This window comes from Hemiscyllium ocellatum, chromosome 46 (assembly GCF_020745735.1).
Source record: "Hemiscyllium ocellatum isolate sHemOce1 chromosome 46, sHemOce1.pat.X.cur, whole genome shotgun sequence".
Classification (NCBI taxonomy): Eukaryota; Metazoa; Chordata; class Chondrichthyes; order Orectolobiformes; family Hemiscylliidae; genus Hemiscyllium; species Hemiscyllium ocellatum.
Genome location: NC_083446.1, coordinates 9636510 through 9652930, shown reverse-complemented (window position 1 = coordinate 9652930; position 16421 = coordinate 9636510). Strand labels below are relative to the sequence as shown.

General features: G+C 54.4%; 1 protein-coding gene across 2 annotated transcripts in view; it reads right to left on the bottom strand.

Moving 5' to 3' along the window:
• The window catches only part of LOC132836157 (inositol-trisphosphate 3-kinase B-like), a 37328-nt gene that overhangs the window by 12758 nt on the left and 8149 nt on the right, over positions 1-16421 (bottom strand). For both annotated transcript variants that reach the window (XM_060855483.1, XM_060855484.1), the window contains exons 2-3: positions 3199-3283; positions 1454-1667 (exon numbers count right to left, since the gene is read on the bottom strand). In XM_060855483.1, the coding sequence (XP_060711466.1) occupies positions 1454-1667; positions 3199-3283 (299 nt within the window). The remainder of the gene's footprint in view (positions 1-1453; positions 1668-3198; positions 3284-16421) is intronic.

The window sequence follows — 16421 nt, the reverse complement described above, 5'->3', positions numbered from 1 at the left end:
CCATCTCGCATCCAGACAGCTCCCCACCAACAACAGCGTGATCGTGACCCCTGTGGGGTCAGAGGTAGCTACGGAGAGCTCCTGCTCTCTCTCTCTCTCCCCCGGCACTGGGCTGAGCTAGGCCGAGACCTAGGGTTTAACGTTCCCTCCGATATGTCAGGGGGTGGGCTTCATCCTGCACTTGGGGGCAAAGTCGGGGGACTGGGTGGGGGGGAGGGTTGGGAGGCAAAGATATTGGGGCTGGGGGGGGAGGGGGTGACTCAGTTAGGACCTTGTCAATGGGAGATTGTGGGCTCGCTCGCTTTCCCACACAAACCGTTGCCTGGCGTTCAGCTGTCGCGAGCCCACGTTCGAAACTTGTCTGGCTTCCTCCTCTTCCTGCGGGAGAGGCCGCACTGCCGCTCAAGGGGCCTCCAAATGGTCCTACGGGACAGGCCGGAAAAAAGGGGCTGAGTGGCCTCTTCCTGTTCCTGCAGGACAGGCTGGAGAAGGGGCTGAACGGCCTCCTCCTGTTCTTATGGGACAGGCTGGAGAAGGGGCTGAACGGCCTCCTCCTGTTCCTATGGGACAGGCTGGAGAAGGGGCTGAACAGCCTCCTCCTGTTCCTGCAGGACAGGCTGGAGAAGGGGCTGAACGGCCTCCTCCTGTTCCTATGGGACAAGCTGGAGGAGGGGCTGAACGGCCTCCTCCTGTTCCTATGGGACAGGCTGGAGAAGGGGCTGAGTGGCCTCCTCCTGTTCCTATGGGACAGGCTGGAGAAGGGGCTGAGTGGCCTCCTCCTGCTCCTATGGGACAGGCTGGAGAAGGGGCTGAACGGCCTCCTCCTGTTCCTATGGGACAGGCTGGAGAAGGGGCTGAACGGCCTCCTCCTGTTCCTATGGGACAGGCTGGAGAAGGGGCTGAATGGCCTCCTCCTGTTCCTATGGGACAGGCTGGAGGAGGGGCTGAGTGGCCTCCTCCTGTTCCCAGTGGGAATGCATGTGTTGTGTGCACTGTAACTTGAGGCAGTCATTCACAGCCCCGGGGGTCCGTGTGCCCGTGTGTCCGTGTGCCCCGGTGCCTGTGTGCCCGGGGGTCCGTGTGCCACGGTGCCCGTGTGCCCGGGTGTCCGTGTGCCATGGTGCCCGTGTGCCCGGGGGTCCGTGTGCCCGTGCGCCATGGTGCCCATGTGCCCGGGGGTCCGTGTGCCACGGTGCCCGTGTGCCCGGGGGTCCGTGTGCCCGTGTGCCATGGTGCCCGTGTGCCCGGGGGTCCGTGTGCCACGGTGCCCGGGGGTCCGTGTGCCCGTGTGCCATGGTGCCCATGTGCCCGGGGGTCCGTGTGCCATGGTGCCCGTGTGCCTGGGGGTCCGTGTGCCCGTGTGCCATGGTGCCCGTGTGCCCGGATGCCCGTGTGCCCGGGGGTCCGTGTGCCCGGATGCCCGTGTGCCCGGGGTCCGTGTGCGCCCACTCACCGGATGCCCATTTTGCAGTCCATGATGCAGGGAGAGTGCAGGCCCGTGAGCAGGTCTTCCATCTGGATGTAGTGCTGGCTGTCCTTCTCCACCAGCCCGTAATAGGCTGGCACGTACGGCTTGAGGACATCGCCCATCAGCTTCTGCAGGCACTCGCTCTCGTTGACACTGAACTTCTTCAGGATGTACCCGGCCTCACTCGGGCGGAAATGGCCTGGAGCCGGAACGGGGAGAGATGGGAACCACAGCCTTCAGGGAACGGCAGCAGTAACGCAGCCCGCACTGTCGGAGGGTCAGTGCTGAGGGAGTGGGCACTGTCACAGGGTCAGGACTGAGGGAGTGCCGCACTGTCACAGGGTCAGGACTGAGGGAGTGGGCACTGTCACAGGGTCAGGACTGAGGGAGTGGGCACTGTCACAGGGTCAGGACTGAGGGAGTGCCGCACTGTCACAGGGTCAGGACTGAGGGAGTGGGCACTGTCACAGGGTCAGGACTGAGGGAGTGCCGCACTGTCACAGGGTCAGGACTGAGGGAGTGCCGCACTGTCACAGCGTCAGGACTGAGGGAGTGCCGCACTGTCACAGGGTCAGGACTGAGGGAGTGCCGCACTGTCACAGGGTCAGGACTGAGGGAGTGGGCACTGTCACAGGGTCAGTACTGAGGGAGTGCCGCACTGTCACAGGGTCAGGACTGAGGGAGTGCCGCACTGTCACAGGGTCAGGACTGAGGGAGTGGGCACTGTCACAGGGTCAGGACTGAGGGAGTGCCGCACTGTCACAGGGTCAGGACTGAGGGAGTGCCGCACTGTCAGAGGGTCAGGACTGAGGGAGTGGGCACTGTCACAGGGTCAGTACTGAGGGAGTGCCGCACTGTCACAGGGTCAGGACTGAGGGAGTGGGCACTGTCACAGGGTCAGGACTGAGGGAGTGGGCACTGTCAGAGGGTCAGGACTGAGGGAGCGCCACACTGTCAGAGGGTCAGTACTGATGGAGTGGGCATAGTCACAGGGTCAGCGCTGAGGGAGTGGGCACTGTCAGAGGGTCAGGACTGAGGGGACGCCGCACTGTCAGAGGGTCAGTACTGAGGGAGCTCCGCACCGTCAGAGGGTCAGTACTGAGGGAGTGCTGCACTGTCAGAGGGTCAGTACTGAGGGAGCTCCGCACCGTCAGAGGGTCAGTACTGAGGGAGTGCTGCACTGTCAGAGGGTCAGGACTGAGGGAGCGCCACACTGTCAGAGGGTCAGTACTGATGGAGTGGGCATAGTCACAGGGTCAGCGCTGAGGGAGTGGGCACTGTCAGAGGGTCAGGACTGAGGGGACGCCGCACTGTCAGAGGGTCAGTACTGAGGGAGCTCCGCACCGTCAGAGGGTCAGTACTGAGGGAGTGCTGCACTGTCAGAGGGTCAGTGCTGAGGAAGTGCCGCACTGTCGGAGGGTCAGTGCTGAGGAAGTGCCGCACTGTCGGAGGGTCAGTACTGAGGGAGTGCCGCACTGTCGGAGGGTCAGTGCTGAGGGAGTGCCGCACTGTCGGAGGGTCAGTACTGAGGGAGCTCCGCACTGTCGGAGGGTCAGTGCTGAGGGAGTGCCGCACACAGAGTGCATACGTCCAACATGGGAACACAGCACTTCATCCATCAGTGAGACACCGTCCCCCAGACCTTTTCGATGCAGTAAGATACAACATGCAATTCCCCCTCCCCCTCCCGGATTAATCCCCCCCTCCCCAAAGTGGTCCCAGATTCCCACCTTCGTGTCCTGCAAGTTGGATCCAGGAATTGGATCTTCTGTAGGTCCAGTGGACCATGGTGAAAAACGCCTTCCATGACTTCATCTGAGGGAGGAGGTGGGAGCCGAGGGGAGGGGGACATGGTGGTGGGAGAGGGTGAGTGGAGGGGGGGTGGGGAGGCGAGGGGGCAGAAAAAAAAGAGACAGCAAATCACTCTGAGTGTCGAGACACGCCTCTCGCTCTCCCCGCTCCCCACCCCCACCCCACTGCGGGTAACCGAAGTCAAAAAAAAGCCCCTTCACGCCTGATGGGTCACAGAGTGAGATGTCGGGGCTGGGGTGGGGGTGGGTTTGGGTTGGGAATAACCCAGCTCCCCTTGCCGTGCCAGCAGCAGGCACTGTGCGGGTTTGAGGGCAAGGGGGAGTCACGACATCAGAGGAAGACACATCCGACAGAGACCCAGCGTCTCCTTGGGGTGGGGTGAGGGTGTACAGGGAGTGTGACCCGGGGGGGGGTGGGGGAGGGTGTACAGGGAGTTGGACCGGGGGTGGGGGGGGTGGGTGAGGGTGTATGGGGAGTGGGACCGGGGGGTGGGTGTAAACCAGGCCTCACACACAACCCCGGACCCACTCCCCGTACACCCCCACACCCCTCAGGTCCCTTTTATAAACCTCTGTAAGGTCACCCCTCAGCCTCCAACGCTCCAGGGAAAAGCTGTAGATAGGATAGTGAAGGCAGCGTTTGGTATACTTTCCTTTATTGGTCAGAGTATTGAGTACAGGAGCTGGGATTTCATGTTGCGGCTGTACAGGACATTGCTTAGGCCACTGCTGGAATAGTGTGTGCAATTCTGGTCTCCCTCCTATTGGAAAAATGTTGTGAAACTTGAAAGGGTTCAGGAAAAATTTACAAGGATGTTGCCAGGGTTGGAGGATTTGAGCTACAGGGAGAGGCTGAACAGGCTGGGGCTGTTTTCCCTGGAGCGTCGGAGGCCGAGGGGTGACCTTATAGAGGTTTATAAAATCATGAGAGGGCATGGATAGGGGAAATAGACAAAGTCTTTTCCCTGGGGTGAGCGGGGTGGATAGTGTAAGTAGGCAAGGTCTTTTCCCCAGGTCGGGGAGTCCAGAACTAGAGGGCATAGGTTAAAGGTTAGAGGAGAAAGATATAAAAGGGACTTGAGGCAAAACTGCAACCCCAAGGTCTCTTTGTTCGGCACGCACCCCAGGAGCCCAACATTTGAAAGGAACCGAGATCCTGTGGGGGTGGGGGTGGGGAGCGATCCCCTGCCCTATATGTCTGGGCCATCCCCAGCTGCCCCTCGAACGGAGTTGGTCAGGGTACTGGCCCGGTTACGAGTCAGGCCCGGTTACGACTAAGGCCCGGTTACGAGTAAGGCCCGGTTATGAGTAAGGCCTGGTTGCCGTGGGTCTGGAATCACATGTATGAGGAGGCCGAGGGGAGGGATTTCCGTCAATGAGACGCCGGACTTTCTTCTTTCAGTTGACCACCCGCCGACAGGTCACTGTCCCAACCAGAGGAAAGCTCAAATTCCACACTTTGTAAAGTGAATTTAAATCCCGACAGTGGGGGACTGGGGAGGGGATGGGGGTGGGTGGGGGTTGGAATCGAACTGGGGCTCGTCTGCGTTGTTCATCCAGTCATGGCACCGCTGTCGGAACATTCACCCGGGATTTGAGACCACGGGGAGCCTTTTATCGTCGAGAAACGAGCACACTTTATGTGCTATCCCTTCAAGCCAGAATCCCTTGGGGGTCTGGCTCCGATCCAATCCAACTCCATTCCAGACTATTTTAATCACAAGTACTTTTGGCATAGCTCAGTCTTTATTTACATTAAATGAGGAAGTTTAAAGTCACAACGAGAAAGAAAGGCAGTCGTTTTTGTTAAACAAGGTAGATACGTGCGTCTCCATTGGGTTGGTATCGACACTTTTGGAATATTGCAGGCAAATTCGGTCTCCCCGTTGGAAGTAGGATGTAGTGAAACATTTACAAGGATGTTGCCAGGGTTGGAGTGTTTGAGCTACAGGGAGAGGCTGAACAGGCTGGGGCTGTTTTCCCTGGAGCGTCGGAGCCTGAGGGGTGACCTTATAGAGGTTTATAAAATCATGAGGGGCATGGATAGGATAAATAGACAAAGTCTTTTCCCTGGGATCAGGGAGTCCAGAACTAGAGGGGCATAGGTTTAGAGTGAGAGGGGAAAGATATAAAAGAGACCTGAGGGGCAACTTTTTCACACAGAGGGTAGTACGTGTGAGGAATGAGCTGCCAGAGGAAGTGGTGGAGGCTGGTACAATGACAACGTTTAACAGGCATCTGGATGGGGATATGGATAGGAAGGGTTTGGAGGGAAATGGGCCAGGTGCTGGCAAGTGGGACCAGAGTAATTTAGGATATCTGGTCGGCATGGACGAGTTGGGCCAAAGGGTCTATTTCCGTGCTGTACATCTCTTTGACTTTGAATGGGGACAGGATTAATTTAGATAGCGGGTTGGCATGGACAGGTTGGGCCGAAGGGTCTGTTTCCGTGCTGGATTATCTGGATGGCTCTCACACCTTCAGCTATGGGCGGAGTGAGTGATAATCGCAGGAAGAGTCCGCGACTGACCCAATTGGAGAACAGGCAGCTCTCTGGCGTTGTCTTTCGGTACATTCCTGCAGTGACCGGGAAGGAGTTCTGGGCAGAATTGTGGGGAGGGGCAGGTGGGGGGAATTCAGTCAACGTTCTCGCAGCTTTGAGGAGCAGTTCAGGCCGACAAGAGAGGAGCGAGTCCCGTGAGTTGGGGACTCCAGGAGGTGTATCCACAATTCAATGGAGGCAGTGGGCAGTTGATTCACAGAGTATAAACAGGAGTGGGATTGGCAAATAATCCGAGGCAGAAGGAAACACAGAAAAACAGCAGCGGGAGGAGGCCATTCGGCCCCTGCTCCGCCATCCAATGGGATCATGGCTGACCATCCCACTCAGTCCCCCCCACCCTGTCTCCTTTTAGCCCCAGAGAACTCGATCCAACTCCTTCCTCAAAACATTCGATGTTTTGGCCCCCAACCCCTCTTGGTGACAGAGAATCCCACAGACTCCACCTGCAATCTCTGAGGGGGTGGGGAGACATTTCACCCCATCTCAGTCTGAAATGGCCTCCACCCCCAAAATCCTTAGACTCTGACGCCTCCACCTCCTCCCCCCCTCCCCCGGTTCTGGGCTCCTCGAGTCATCCGGAACATTCTTGATCCTGTCTGGTCCTGTTGGGATTTTATCGGATTCTCCGAGATGCCCATCCCCGTCCTTCTCGACACCCCCGCCCCTCTCCCAGTGTGTACAGACCAAACCGATCCAGTCTCTCCTCATACTATCCCAGACATCTCTGGAGTGTTTGAAGGTGCTCCTATTTTGCAGTGGTAGTGTCCTTGCCTTTAGGTCAGAAGGCACCTGGGTTCAATGCCCACTGGGCAACAGGCCACTCAGCTCACCGAAACCATACTGATTCACCCATAAGCACTCACAACCTCAAACCCGAAACCATGCATTTCCCACGGCCAATCCACCCTAACCTGCACATCCCTGGGCACTATGGGACAATTTAGCACGGCCAATCCACCCTAACCTGCACATCCCTGGGCACTATGGGACAATTTAGCACGGCCAATCCACCCTAACCTGCACATCCCTGGGTACTATGGGACAATTTAGCACGGCCAATTCACCCTAACCTGCACATCCCTGGGCACTATGGGATAATTTAGCATGGCCAATCCACCCTAACCTGCACATCCCAGGGCACTATGGGCAATTTAGTACGGCCAATCCACTCTAACCTGCACATCTTTGGACTGTGGGAGGAAACTGGAGCACCCGGAGGAAACCCCACACAGACAGTCGTCCGAGGATGGAATTGAACCTGGGTCCCTGCCACTGTGAGGCAGCAGGGCTAACCACTGATGAGTTCAAACAGGATTCAACTGTACATTTACATGACTCAGCAGACATGCGTGTCACTGGCTGGGGCAGCCTTTATCGACCCCTCTGTCCCTAGTTGCCCCCTTGAGAAGGTGGGGGGTGAGCGGCCATCTTGAACCGCTGCAGTCCATGTGTGCTGTGGGTTAGACCCACAATGCCCTGGGGGAGGGAGCTCCAGGATTCTGACCCAAGGAACGGCCAATATATTCCCAAGTCGGGATGGGGAGCAGGGGGAACTTGCGGGCGGAGTGGGGTGGGGTGTTCCCCAAGTATCTGCTGCCCTCGGCCTTCTAGATGGTGGTAGGTTTGGAAGGTGCAGCGTGAGGATCAGTGATGAATCTCTCCAAATATGACAATCCTTGGTCAGTCAGCCATTAATGCCAAATCTGAGACTGATGTAGCGTCATGTCGGGGGTATGATGGGAGTTGGGTCAACAGTGGGGGTCAATGATTAGACTGTCAATACACTGACTGGGCCCGAAGAGCCAATCAGCCTCCTCCAGTCCCTGCTCATTAACTCTTAAGTGATTTCTGTAGCGACAGGTCAAGCTGTCACACACTGCACCATGGAGTGAAGGGTGGTCCCAGATGCAATGACAGGAAGACAGCAGCTGGTTCGTCCACAGCTCTCTCCCACCGTGATTATTCCCCAGATAGTCTGGCCATCCCACTGGGCCCCAGGACACAGACATGGGTCAATTCCAGAAAACAGACATTCTCTGCTGAATGGGTACAGAGAGGCACAGAGCTCAAAATGTCTGCTTCACAGAAAAGGTGTCAATACATTTGATGGAGGGAGCTGGGCAAAGGATAAGGGAGAGTGTAGAGGGAGCTTTACTCTGTACCTAACTCCGTGCTGTCCCTGTCCTGGGGAGGGTTTGATGGGGGTTAGTGTAGATAGGGCTTTACTCTGTATCTAACCCCGTGCTGTCCCTGTCCTGGGGAGTGTTTGATGGGGCAGGGGGGACAGTGTAGAAGGAGCTTTACTCTGTATCTAACCCCATGCTGTCCCTGTCTTGGGGAGTGTTTAATGGGGGACAATATAGAGGGTGCTTTACTCTGTATCTAACCCCGTGCTGTCCCTGTCCTGGGGAGTGTTTGATGGGGGAACAGTGTTGAGGGAGTGTTACTCTGTATCTAACCTCGTGCTGTCCCTGTCCTGGGGAGTGTTTGATGGGGGGACAGTGTAGAGGGAGCTTTACTCTGTATCTAACCCCGTGCTGTCCCTGTCCTGGGGACTGTTTGATGGGGGGGACAGTGTAGAAGGAGCTTTACTCTGTATCTAACCCCATACTGTCCCTGTCCTGGGGAGTGTTTGATGAGGGACAGTGTAGAGGAAGCTTTACTCTGTATCTAACCCCGCGCTGTCCCTGTCCTGGGGAGTGTTTGATGAGGGACAATGTAGAGGGAGCTTTTCTCTGTATCTAACCCCATACTGTCCCTGTCTTGGGGAGTGTTTAATGGGGGACAATATAGAGGGTGCTTTACTCTGTATCTAACCCCGTGCTGTCCCTGTCCTGGGGAGTGTTTGATGGGGGAACAGTGTAGAGGGAGTGTTACTCTGTATCTAACCTCGTGCTGTCCCTGTCCTGGGGAGTGTTTGATGGGGGGACAGTGTAGAGGGAGCTTTACTCTGTATCTAACCCCGTGCTGTCCCTGTCCTGGGGAGTGTTTGATGGGGGGACAGTGTAGAGGGAGCTTTACTCTGTATCTAACCCCATACTGTCCCTGTCCTGGGGAGCGTTTGATGGAGGGACAGTGTAGAGGGGGTTTTACTCTGTATCTAACCCCATGCTGTCCCTGTCCTGGGGAGCGTTTGATGGGGGGGACAGTGTAGAGGGCGCTTTACTCTGTACCTAACCCTGTGCTATCTCTGGTGATCTGTAAACAGAGTGGAAGTTGTTTTTGGAGTGTGTTCCCTGTCAGAGCGGTGGTTCTGTGATGTTCGAGTGAATGTCAGTAGAACCTCACCCACTGCAATCTCTACGTAGCTGAGCATCACTGCTGGATTGTGTGTGCGTGTGAGAGAGTCGGTCTGTATGGATGAGAGGGAGAGTGGGGGGTGTGAGAGAGAGAGAGAGACTGTCTGAGTGAGAGAGAGAGAGAATGTGAGCATTAGTGTGAGTGCATGTGTGTGTGACAGAGTGTGAGTGTGTGTGATTAAGAGTGAGTGTGTGTGTATGTTTGCATCAGTGTGAGACTGTGTATCTGTGTGTGTGTGAGAGAGTGTGAGACTGTGTATCTATGTGTGTGTGTCAGTGTGAGACTGTGTATCTCTGTGTGTGAGTGTCAGTGTGAGACTGTATACCTGGGTGTGTGTGACATTGTGAGACTCTGTATGTGTGTTTGAGAGTGTCAGTATGAGACTGTGAAACTGTGTGTCAGAGTGTCAGTGTGAGACTGTGTATCTGTGTGTGAGTCAGTGTGAGACTGTGTATCTGTGTGTGAGTGTGTGTGTCAGTGTGAGACTGTGTATCTGTGTGTGAGAGAGTGTGTCAGTGTGAGACTGTATCTGTGTGTGTGTGTGTCAGTGTGAGCCTGTGTATATGTGTCTGAGACTGTAAGTGTGAGACTGTATATCTGTGTGTGTGTCAGTGTGAGATTGCGTATTTGTGTGTTTGAGAGTGTCAGTGTGAGACTGTGTATGTATGAGAGAATGTTAGTATGAGACTGTGTATCTGTGTGTGTGAGAGAGAGTGTGTCAGTGTAAGACTGTATCTGTGTGTGTGTCTGTCAGTGTGAGACTGTGTATCTGTGTGTGTGAGTCAGTGTGAGACTGTGTATCTGTGTGTGTGAGAGTGTGTGTCAGTGTGAGACTGTGTATCTGTGTGTGTGAGAGAGAGTGTGTCAGTGTGAGACTGTGTATCTGTGTGTGAGAGAGAGAGTGTCAGTGTGAGACTGTGTATCTGTGTGTGAGAGAGAGAGTGTGTCAGTGTGAGACTGTGTATGTGTGTGTGTGAGAGAGAGTGTGTCAGTGTGAGACTGTGTATCTGTGTGTGAGAGAGAGAGTGTGTCAGTGTGAGACTGTGTATCTGTGTGTGAGAGAGAGAGTGTGTCAGTGTGAGACTGTGTATCTGTGTGTGAGAGAGTGTGTCAGTGTGAGACTGTGTATCTGTGTGAGAGAGAGTGTGTGTCAGTGTGAGACTGTGTATGTGTGTGTGTGAGAGAGAGTGTGTCAGTGTGAGACTGTGTATCTGTGTGTGAGAGAGAGAGTGTGTCAGTGTGAGACTGTGTATCTGTGTGTGAGAGAGAGTGTGTGTCAGTGTGAGACTGTGTATCTGTGTGTGAGAGAGAGAGTGTGTCAGTGTGAGACTGTGTATGTGTGTGTGTGAGAGAGAGTGTGTCAGTGTGAGACTGTGTATCTGTGTGTGAGAGAGAGAGTGTGTCAGTGTGAGACTGTGTATCTGTGTGTGAGAGAGAGAGTGTGTCAGTGTGAGACTGTGTATCTGTGTGAGAGAGAGAGTGTGTCAGTGTGAGACTGTATATCTGTGTGTGTTTGAGAGTGTCAGTGTGAGACTGTGTATCTGTGTGTGAGAGAGAGAGTGTGTCAGTGTGAGACTGTGTATCTGTGTGTGAGAGAGAGAGTGTGTCAGTGTGAGACTGTGTATCTATGTGAGAGAGAGAGAGTGTGTCAGTGTGAGACTGTATATCTGTGTGTGTTTGAGAGTGTCAGTGTGAGACTGTATATCTGTGTGTGTTTGAGAGTGTCAGTGTGAGACTGTATGTGTGTGTGTGAGAGAGAGTGTGTCAGTGTGAGACTGTGTATCTGTGTGTGTGAGAGAGTGTGTCAGTGTGAGACTGTGTATCTGTGTGTGTGTGAGAGAGTGTGTCAGTGTGAGACAGAGTGTGTGTCAGTGTGAGACTGTGTATCTGTGTGTGTGTGAGAGAGAGTGTGTCAGTGTGAGACTGTGTATCTGTGTGTGAGAGAGAGAGTGTGTCAGTGTGAGACTGTGTATCTGTGTGTGTGTGAGAGAGTGTGTCAGTGTGAGACAGAGTGTGTGTCAGTGTGAGACTGTGTATCTGTGTGTGTGTGAGAGAGAGTGTGTCAGTGTGAGACTGTGTATCTGTGTGTAAGAGAGAGAGTGTCAATGTGAGACTGTGTATCTGTGTGTGTGTGAGAGAGAGTGTGTCAGTGTGAGACTGTGTATGTGTGTGTGAGAGAGAGAGTGTGTCAGTGTGAGACTGTGTATCTGTGTGTAAGAGAGTGTCAATGTGAGACTGTGAAACTGTGTGTGTGTGTGTGTGTCAGTGTGAGACTGTGTATCTCTGTGTGTGAGTGTCAGTGTGAGATTGTGTATCTGTGTGTGTCAGTGTGAGCCTGTGTATGTGTGTCTGAGAGTGAAGTGTGAGATGTATATCTGTGTGCGTGTATTTGTGTGTCTGTGAGTGTCAGTGTGAGACTGTGTATCTGTTTGTGAGAGAGTGTCAGTGTGAGACTGTGTATCTGTGTGTGTTTGAGTGTGTCAGTGTGAGACTGTGTATCTGTGTGTGAGAGAGTGTCAGTGTGAGACTGTGTATCTGTGTGTGTTTGAGTGTGTCAGTGTGAGACTGTGTATCTGTGTGTGTTTGAGTGTGTCAGTGTGAGACTGTGTATCTGTGTGTAAGAGAGTGTCAATGTGAGACTGTGAAACTGTGTGTGTGTGTGTGTGTCAGTGTGAGACTGTGTATCTCTGTGTGTGAGTGTCAGTGTGAGATTGTGTATCTGTGTGTGTCAGTGTGAGCCTGTGTATGTGTGTCTGAGAGTGAAGTGTGAGATGTATATCTGTGTGCGTGTATTTGTGTGTCTGTGAGTGTCAGTGTGAGACTGTGTATCTGTTTGTGAGAGAGTGTCAGTGTGAGACTGTGTATCTGTGTGTGTTTGAGTGTGTCAGTGTGAGACTGTGTATCTGTGTGTGTTTGAGTGTGTCAGTGTGAGACTGTATCTGTGTGTGAGAGAGTGTCAGTGTGAGACTGTGTATCTGTGTGTGTTTGAGTGTGTCAGTGTGAGACTGTGTATCTGTGTGTGTTTGAGTGTGTCAGTATGAGACTGTATCTGTGTGTGAGAGAGTGTCAGTGTGAGACTGTGTATCTGTGTGTGTTTGAGTGTGTCAGTGTGAGACTGTGTATCTGTGTGTGTTTGAGTGTGTCAGTGTGAGACTGTGTGTGTGTGTGTGTGTGAGTGTGTCAGTGTGAGACTGTGTGTGTGTGTGTGAGTGTGTCAGTGTGAGACTGTGTGTGTGTGTGTGTGTGTGTGTGTCAGTGTGAGACTGTGTGTGTGTGTGTGTGTATCTGGGTGGTGGGGGGAGGGGAGGGGAGTTCCACAGTGTGACGTTAACTTGGAAACGGGGATAGCCACGGAAACCTGGAAACCTGAGAGCAATCCATTATCGACTCGCTTTGTTTCCCTGAACCTGCCTGACATCCACCCAGCTAGTTTTATCCGGCCTCCAGGCCAGCAGAGACAGACAGAGGCACGTTCATTTATGTAGCGCCACTCATCGTCCCACCCAAATGGGGCGGCATTTTGGTTTGTGAAGCAGGCACAGCAGGATCCCACGGAAAGCGCTAATGGGATGACACTTGCTTATCTCCCAGCCCCTCCTGGGATCTTGCTGTGCATGGTACGGCATGCCAGCCAGCCTCCCAGTGTCCCACGTCGGGGAGAGGCATGGAGTACGGATTGCCAGGGGAAGGGGTGCACACACACAGACACCCACACACACTCACACACACCCACACACACTCACAGGGACTAATGGGTTGTCGGGGACAGACATTTCACTGTACAACCTCACTGTGTTCAAACATCACTCTGGTAACCCCCTCCAGCCCCTACACCCCCTCCCTATCTCTGTAACCCCCTCCAGCCCCTACACCGCCACCCTATCTCTGTAACCCCCTCCAGCCCCTACACCGCCACCCGATCTCTGTAACCCCCTCCAGCCCCTTACACCCCCTCCCTATCTCTGTAACCCCCTCCAGCCCCTGTACCCCTCCCTATCTCTGTAACCCCCCTCCAGCCCCTGCACCTCCTCCCTGTCTCTATAACCCCCTCTAGCCCCTACACCCCCTCCCTATCTCTGTAACCCCCTCCAGCCCCTACACCCCCTCCCTATCTCTGTAACCCCCTCCAGCCCCTACACCCCCTCCCTATCTCTGTAACCCCCTCTAGCCCCTACACCCCCTCCCTATCTCTGTAACCCCCTCCAGCCCCTACACCCCCTCCCTATCCCTGTAACCCCCTCCAGCCCCTACACCCCCTCCCTATCCCTGTAACCCCCTCCAGCCCCTACACCCCCTCCCTATCTCTGTAACCCCCTCCAGCCCCTATACCCCCTCCCTACCTCTGTAACCCCCTCCAGCCCCTACACCCCCTCCCTACCTCTGTAACCCCCTCCAGCCCCTACACCCCCTCCCTATCTCTGTAACCCCCTCCAGCCCCTACACCCCCCTCCCTATCTCTGTAACCCCCTCCAGCCCCTACACCCCCCTCCCTATCTCTGTAACCCCCTCCAGCCCCTACACCCCCCTCCCTATCTCTGTAACCCCCTCCAGCCCCTACACCCCCCTCCCTATCTCTGTAACCCCCTCCAGCCCCTACACCCCCCTCCCTACCTCTGTAACCCCCTCCAGCCGCCACACCCTCTACACCCGCCGTTGTACCCTTAGCTGCGTGAGGCCTGATGTCCTGGAGATTTCCCTCCCCGACCCTCCATCCTCCTCTCCTCCCAGCCCCCCACTTTCTCTCTCTCTCTTCGATTTGATTCTAAAAATATGGATCTCACTGACAAAAACCGTTTGCCATCATATAATTTCCCAACGGGGCCCACTCCACACGAAGGGAGCTACCTAAAGGCGAGTTGTTGTTGTCTGGTTTGCCCGCACGTGTCGCTGAGGTGGGGTGGTGTGTATTTGTTCTGGACCCTCAATATCCCCCTACCCCCTTCCCCTCCCCGTCACTGTGGTTCAGAGTTCCACGTCCATCCCTCCCCACTCGCTCTGGGTCACCCGTCAGATGAATTAGCAACAATCTTTTGTTCGATAAATCCTTCATCCACCTCCCCCCACCAACCAACTCCGCCAAATGGAAACATCTTTCCTACGTCCAGTCTTGCGTGCGGGTGAAGATCTTTGTTAATCGCCACCACAATTCTACTTTCTCGAGAACAGCAACCACTTCCCCTTAGTCCGGCCGCTGGGGCCCAGTCATTATCTCAAGTAAAAGTAGGCCGGAAGGCCCCCTCCCCCCACCCTGAGCGATAGAAGCTTCTAGAAAAGTCCGGAAGGGTGGCCCCAAAAGGCGTACTCTACGACGAGGGAAAATCATGGACATATTGGGAAGTGGTTATGGGGTCTTCGAGATGGTGGCTAGCCTTACTGAAGCCTAGATTCATAGGCCCATGTTCCTCTACGCTGGTGTTAGGGGAAGTTCGATGGGACTGGAGATCCTACCCCTGGGCTTTATTAAAACATTCATTTTGCTTTTAATTCGCTCACGGAATGAGGGTCTTTATTGCCCCGGGGGTGGGGGGGACAGTTAAGTGTCAACCCCATTGCTGGGGGTCCAGAGTCATGTGTAGGCCCAGACCAGGTAAGGATGGCAGATTCTTTCCCTAAATTAATGAATCATTTTGGGTTTTTCTGACAACGGATTCACGATCATCTTTAGACCCTTAATTCCAGAGTTTTTATTGAACTCAAATCCCACTGCCTGGGAGATTCGAACACAAGCCCCCAAAACGTTACCTGGGTCTCTGGACAAACAGATCAGGTGACTGTACCACGAGACCTCCAGGGAGCAGAGGGTGGGAGATTGGGGAGGGGGGGCACTATTAGCCAAAATGGGGCAGGACTCCAACTCAGGGGGGTTAGGCCTGCCAGGGTGCCCGTGGCGAACATTAAAATGAGAAGCCTGATCAGGCCATTCAGCCCATCCTGTCTGCTCTCCCATTCGATACAATCGTGACTGATCTCATCTCGACCTCAGATGTTGTCATTGTACCAGCCTCCACCACTTCCTCTGGCAGCTCATTCCACACACGTACCACCCTCTGTGTGAAAAAGTTGCCCCTTAGGTCTCTTTTATATCTTTCCCCTCTCACCCTAAACCTATGCCCCTCTAGTTCCGGACTCCCCCACCCCAGGGAAAAGACTTTGTCTATTTACCCTATCCATGCCCCTCATGGTTTTGTAAACCTCTATAAGGTCACCCCTCAGCCTCCAATGCTCCAGGGAAAACAGCCCCAGCCTGTTCAGCCTCTCCCTGTAGCTCAAACCCTCCAACCCTAGCAACATCCTTGTAAATGCTTTATGCAGCCTGTCCAGTGGCTCAGTGGTTAGCCGGGTTCGATCCCTCCCTCGGGCAACTGTCTGTGTGGAGTTTGCACATTCTCCCCATGACTGAGTGGGATTCTTCCCATAGTGCCCAGGGATGTGCAGGTGAGGGTGGATTGGCCGTGCTAAATTGTCCCATAGTGCCCAGGGGTGTGCAGGTTAGGGTGGATTGGCCGTGCTAAATTGTCCCATAGTGCCCAGGGGTGTGCAGGTTAGGGTGGATTGGCCGTGCTAAATTGTCCCATAGTGCCCAGGGGTGTGCAGGTTAGGGTGGATTGGCTGTGCTAAATTTCCCCATCGTGCCCAGGGATGTGCAGGTTAGGGTGGATTAGTCAGGGGTAAATGTCGAGTAATGGGGTAGAGTAGTGAATTTGGAAAGGTTACTCCTCGAAGGGTCAGTATGGGCTTGTTGGGCCAAATGGCCTGCTCCCACACTGCAGGGATTCTATGATTCTACAGTCAGGTGACCAGAATTGCATCAGAAAGTCTGCTTCGGGGTGCAGGAAGTGTTTGATGTGTGTGAGGGAGAGAGACAGAGACAGAGAGAGAGAGAGAGAGACTGACAGGCAAGAGACAGAGAGGGAGAGGGAGGGCAGGTACGAACAGGTAAAAGTGGTTTCCTGGCTGGTCAGTGAAGGGTTAAATCAGACTGGGTCAAACTGAAAGCAGAGACACAAAGGCAGCCCTTTGTCAAATATTGACGCAAATGGGAGTTCGGCTGCAGAAACCGCAGTGGAAACTCTGAGAGCACTTGGTGCAGAGCCAGCGACATGGGGTTTCCTCTGAGCACCAGGCCCCCATGTCAGCAAGCTCTCCCCTCCCCTCCCCCTCCCTCCCCATTAACCTCTTTCTCACATGAGTTCACAGCCTCACAATTACTCATCGCCTCGGATCAGCAGCAGGAAGCGATTCACAGTGCACTGTCAGCTTCAGCACACCAAACACCCAC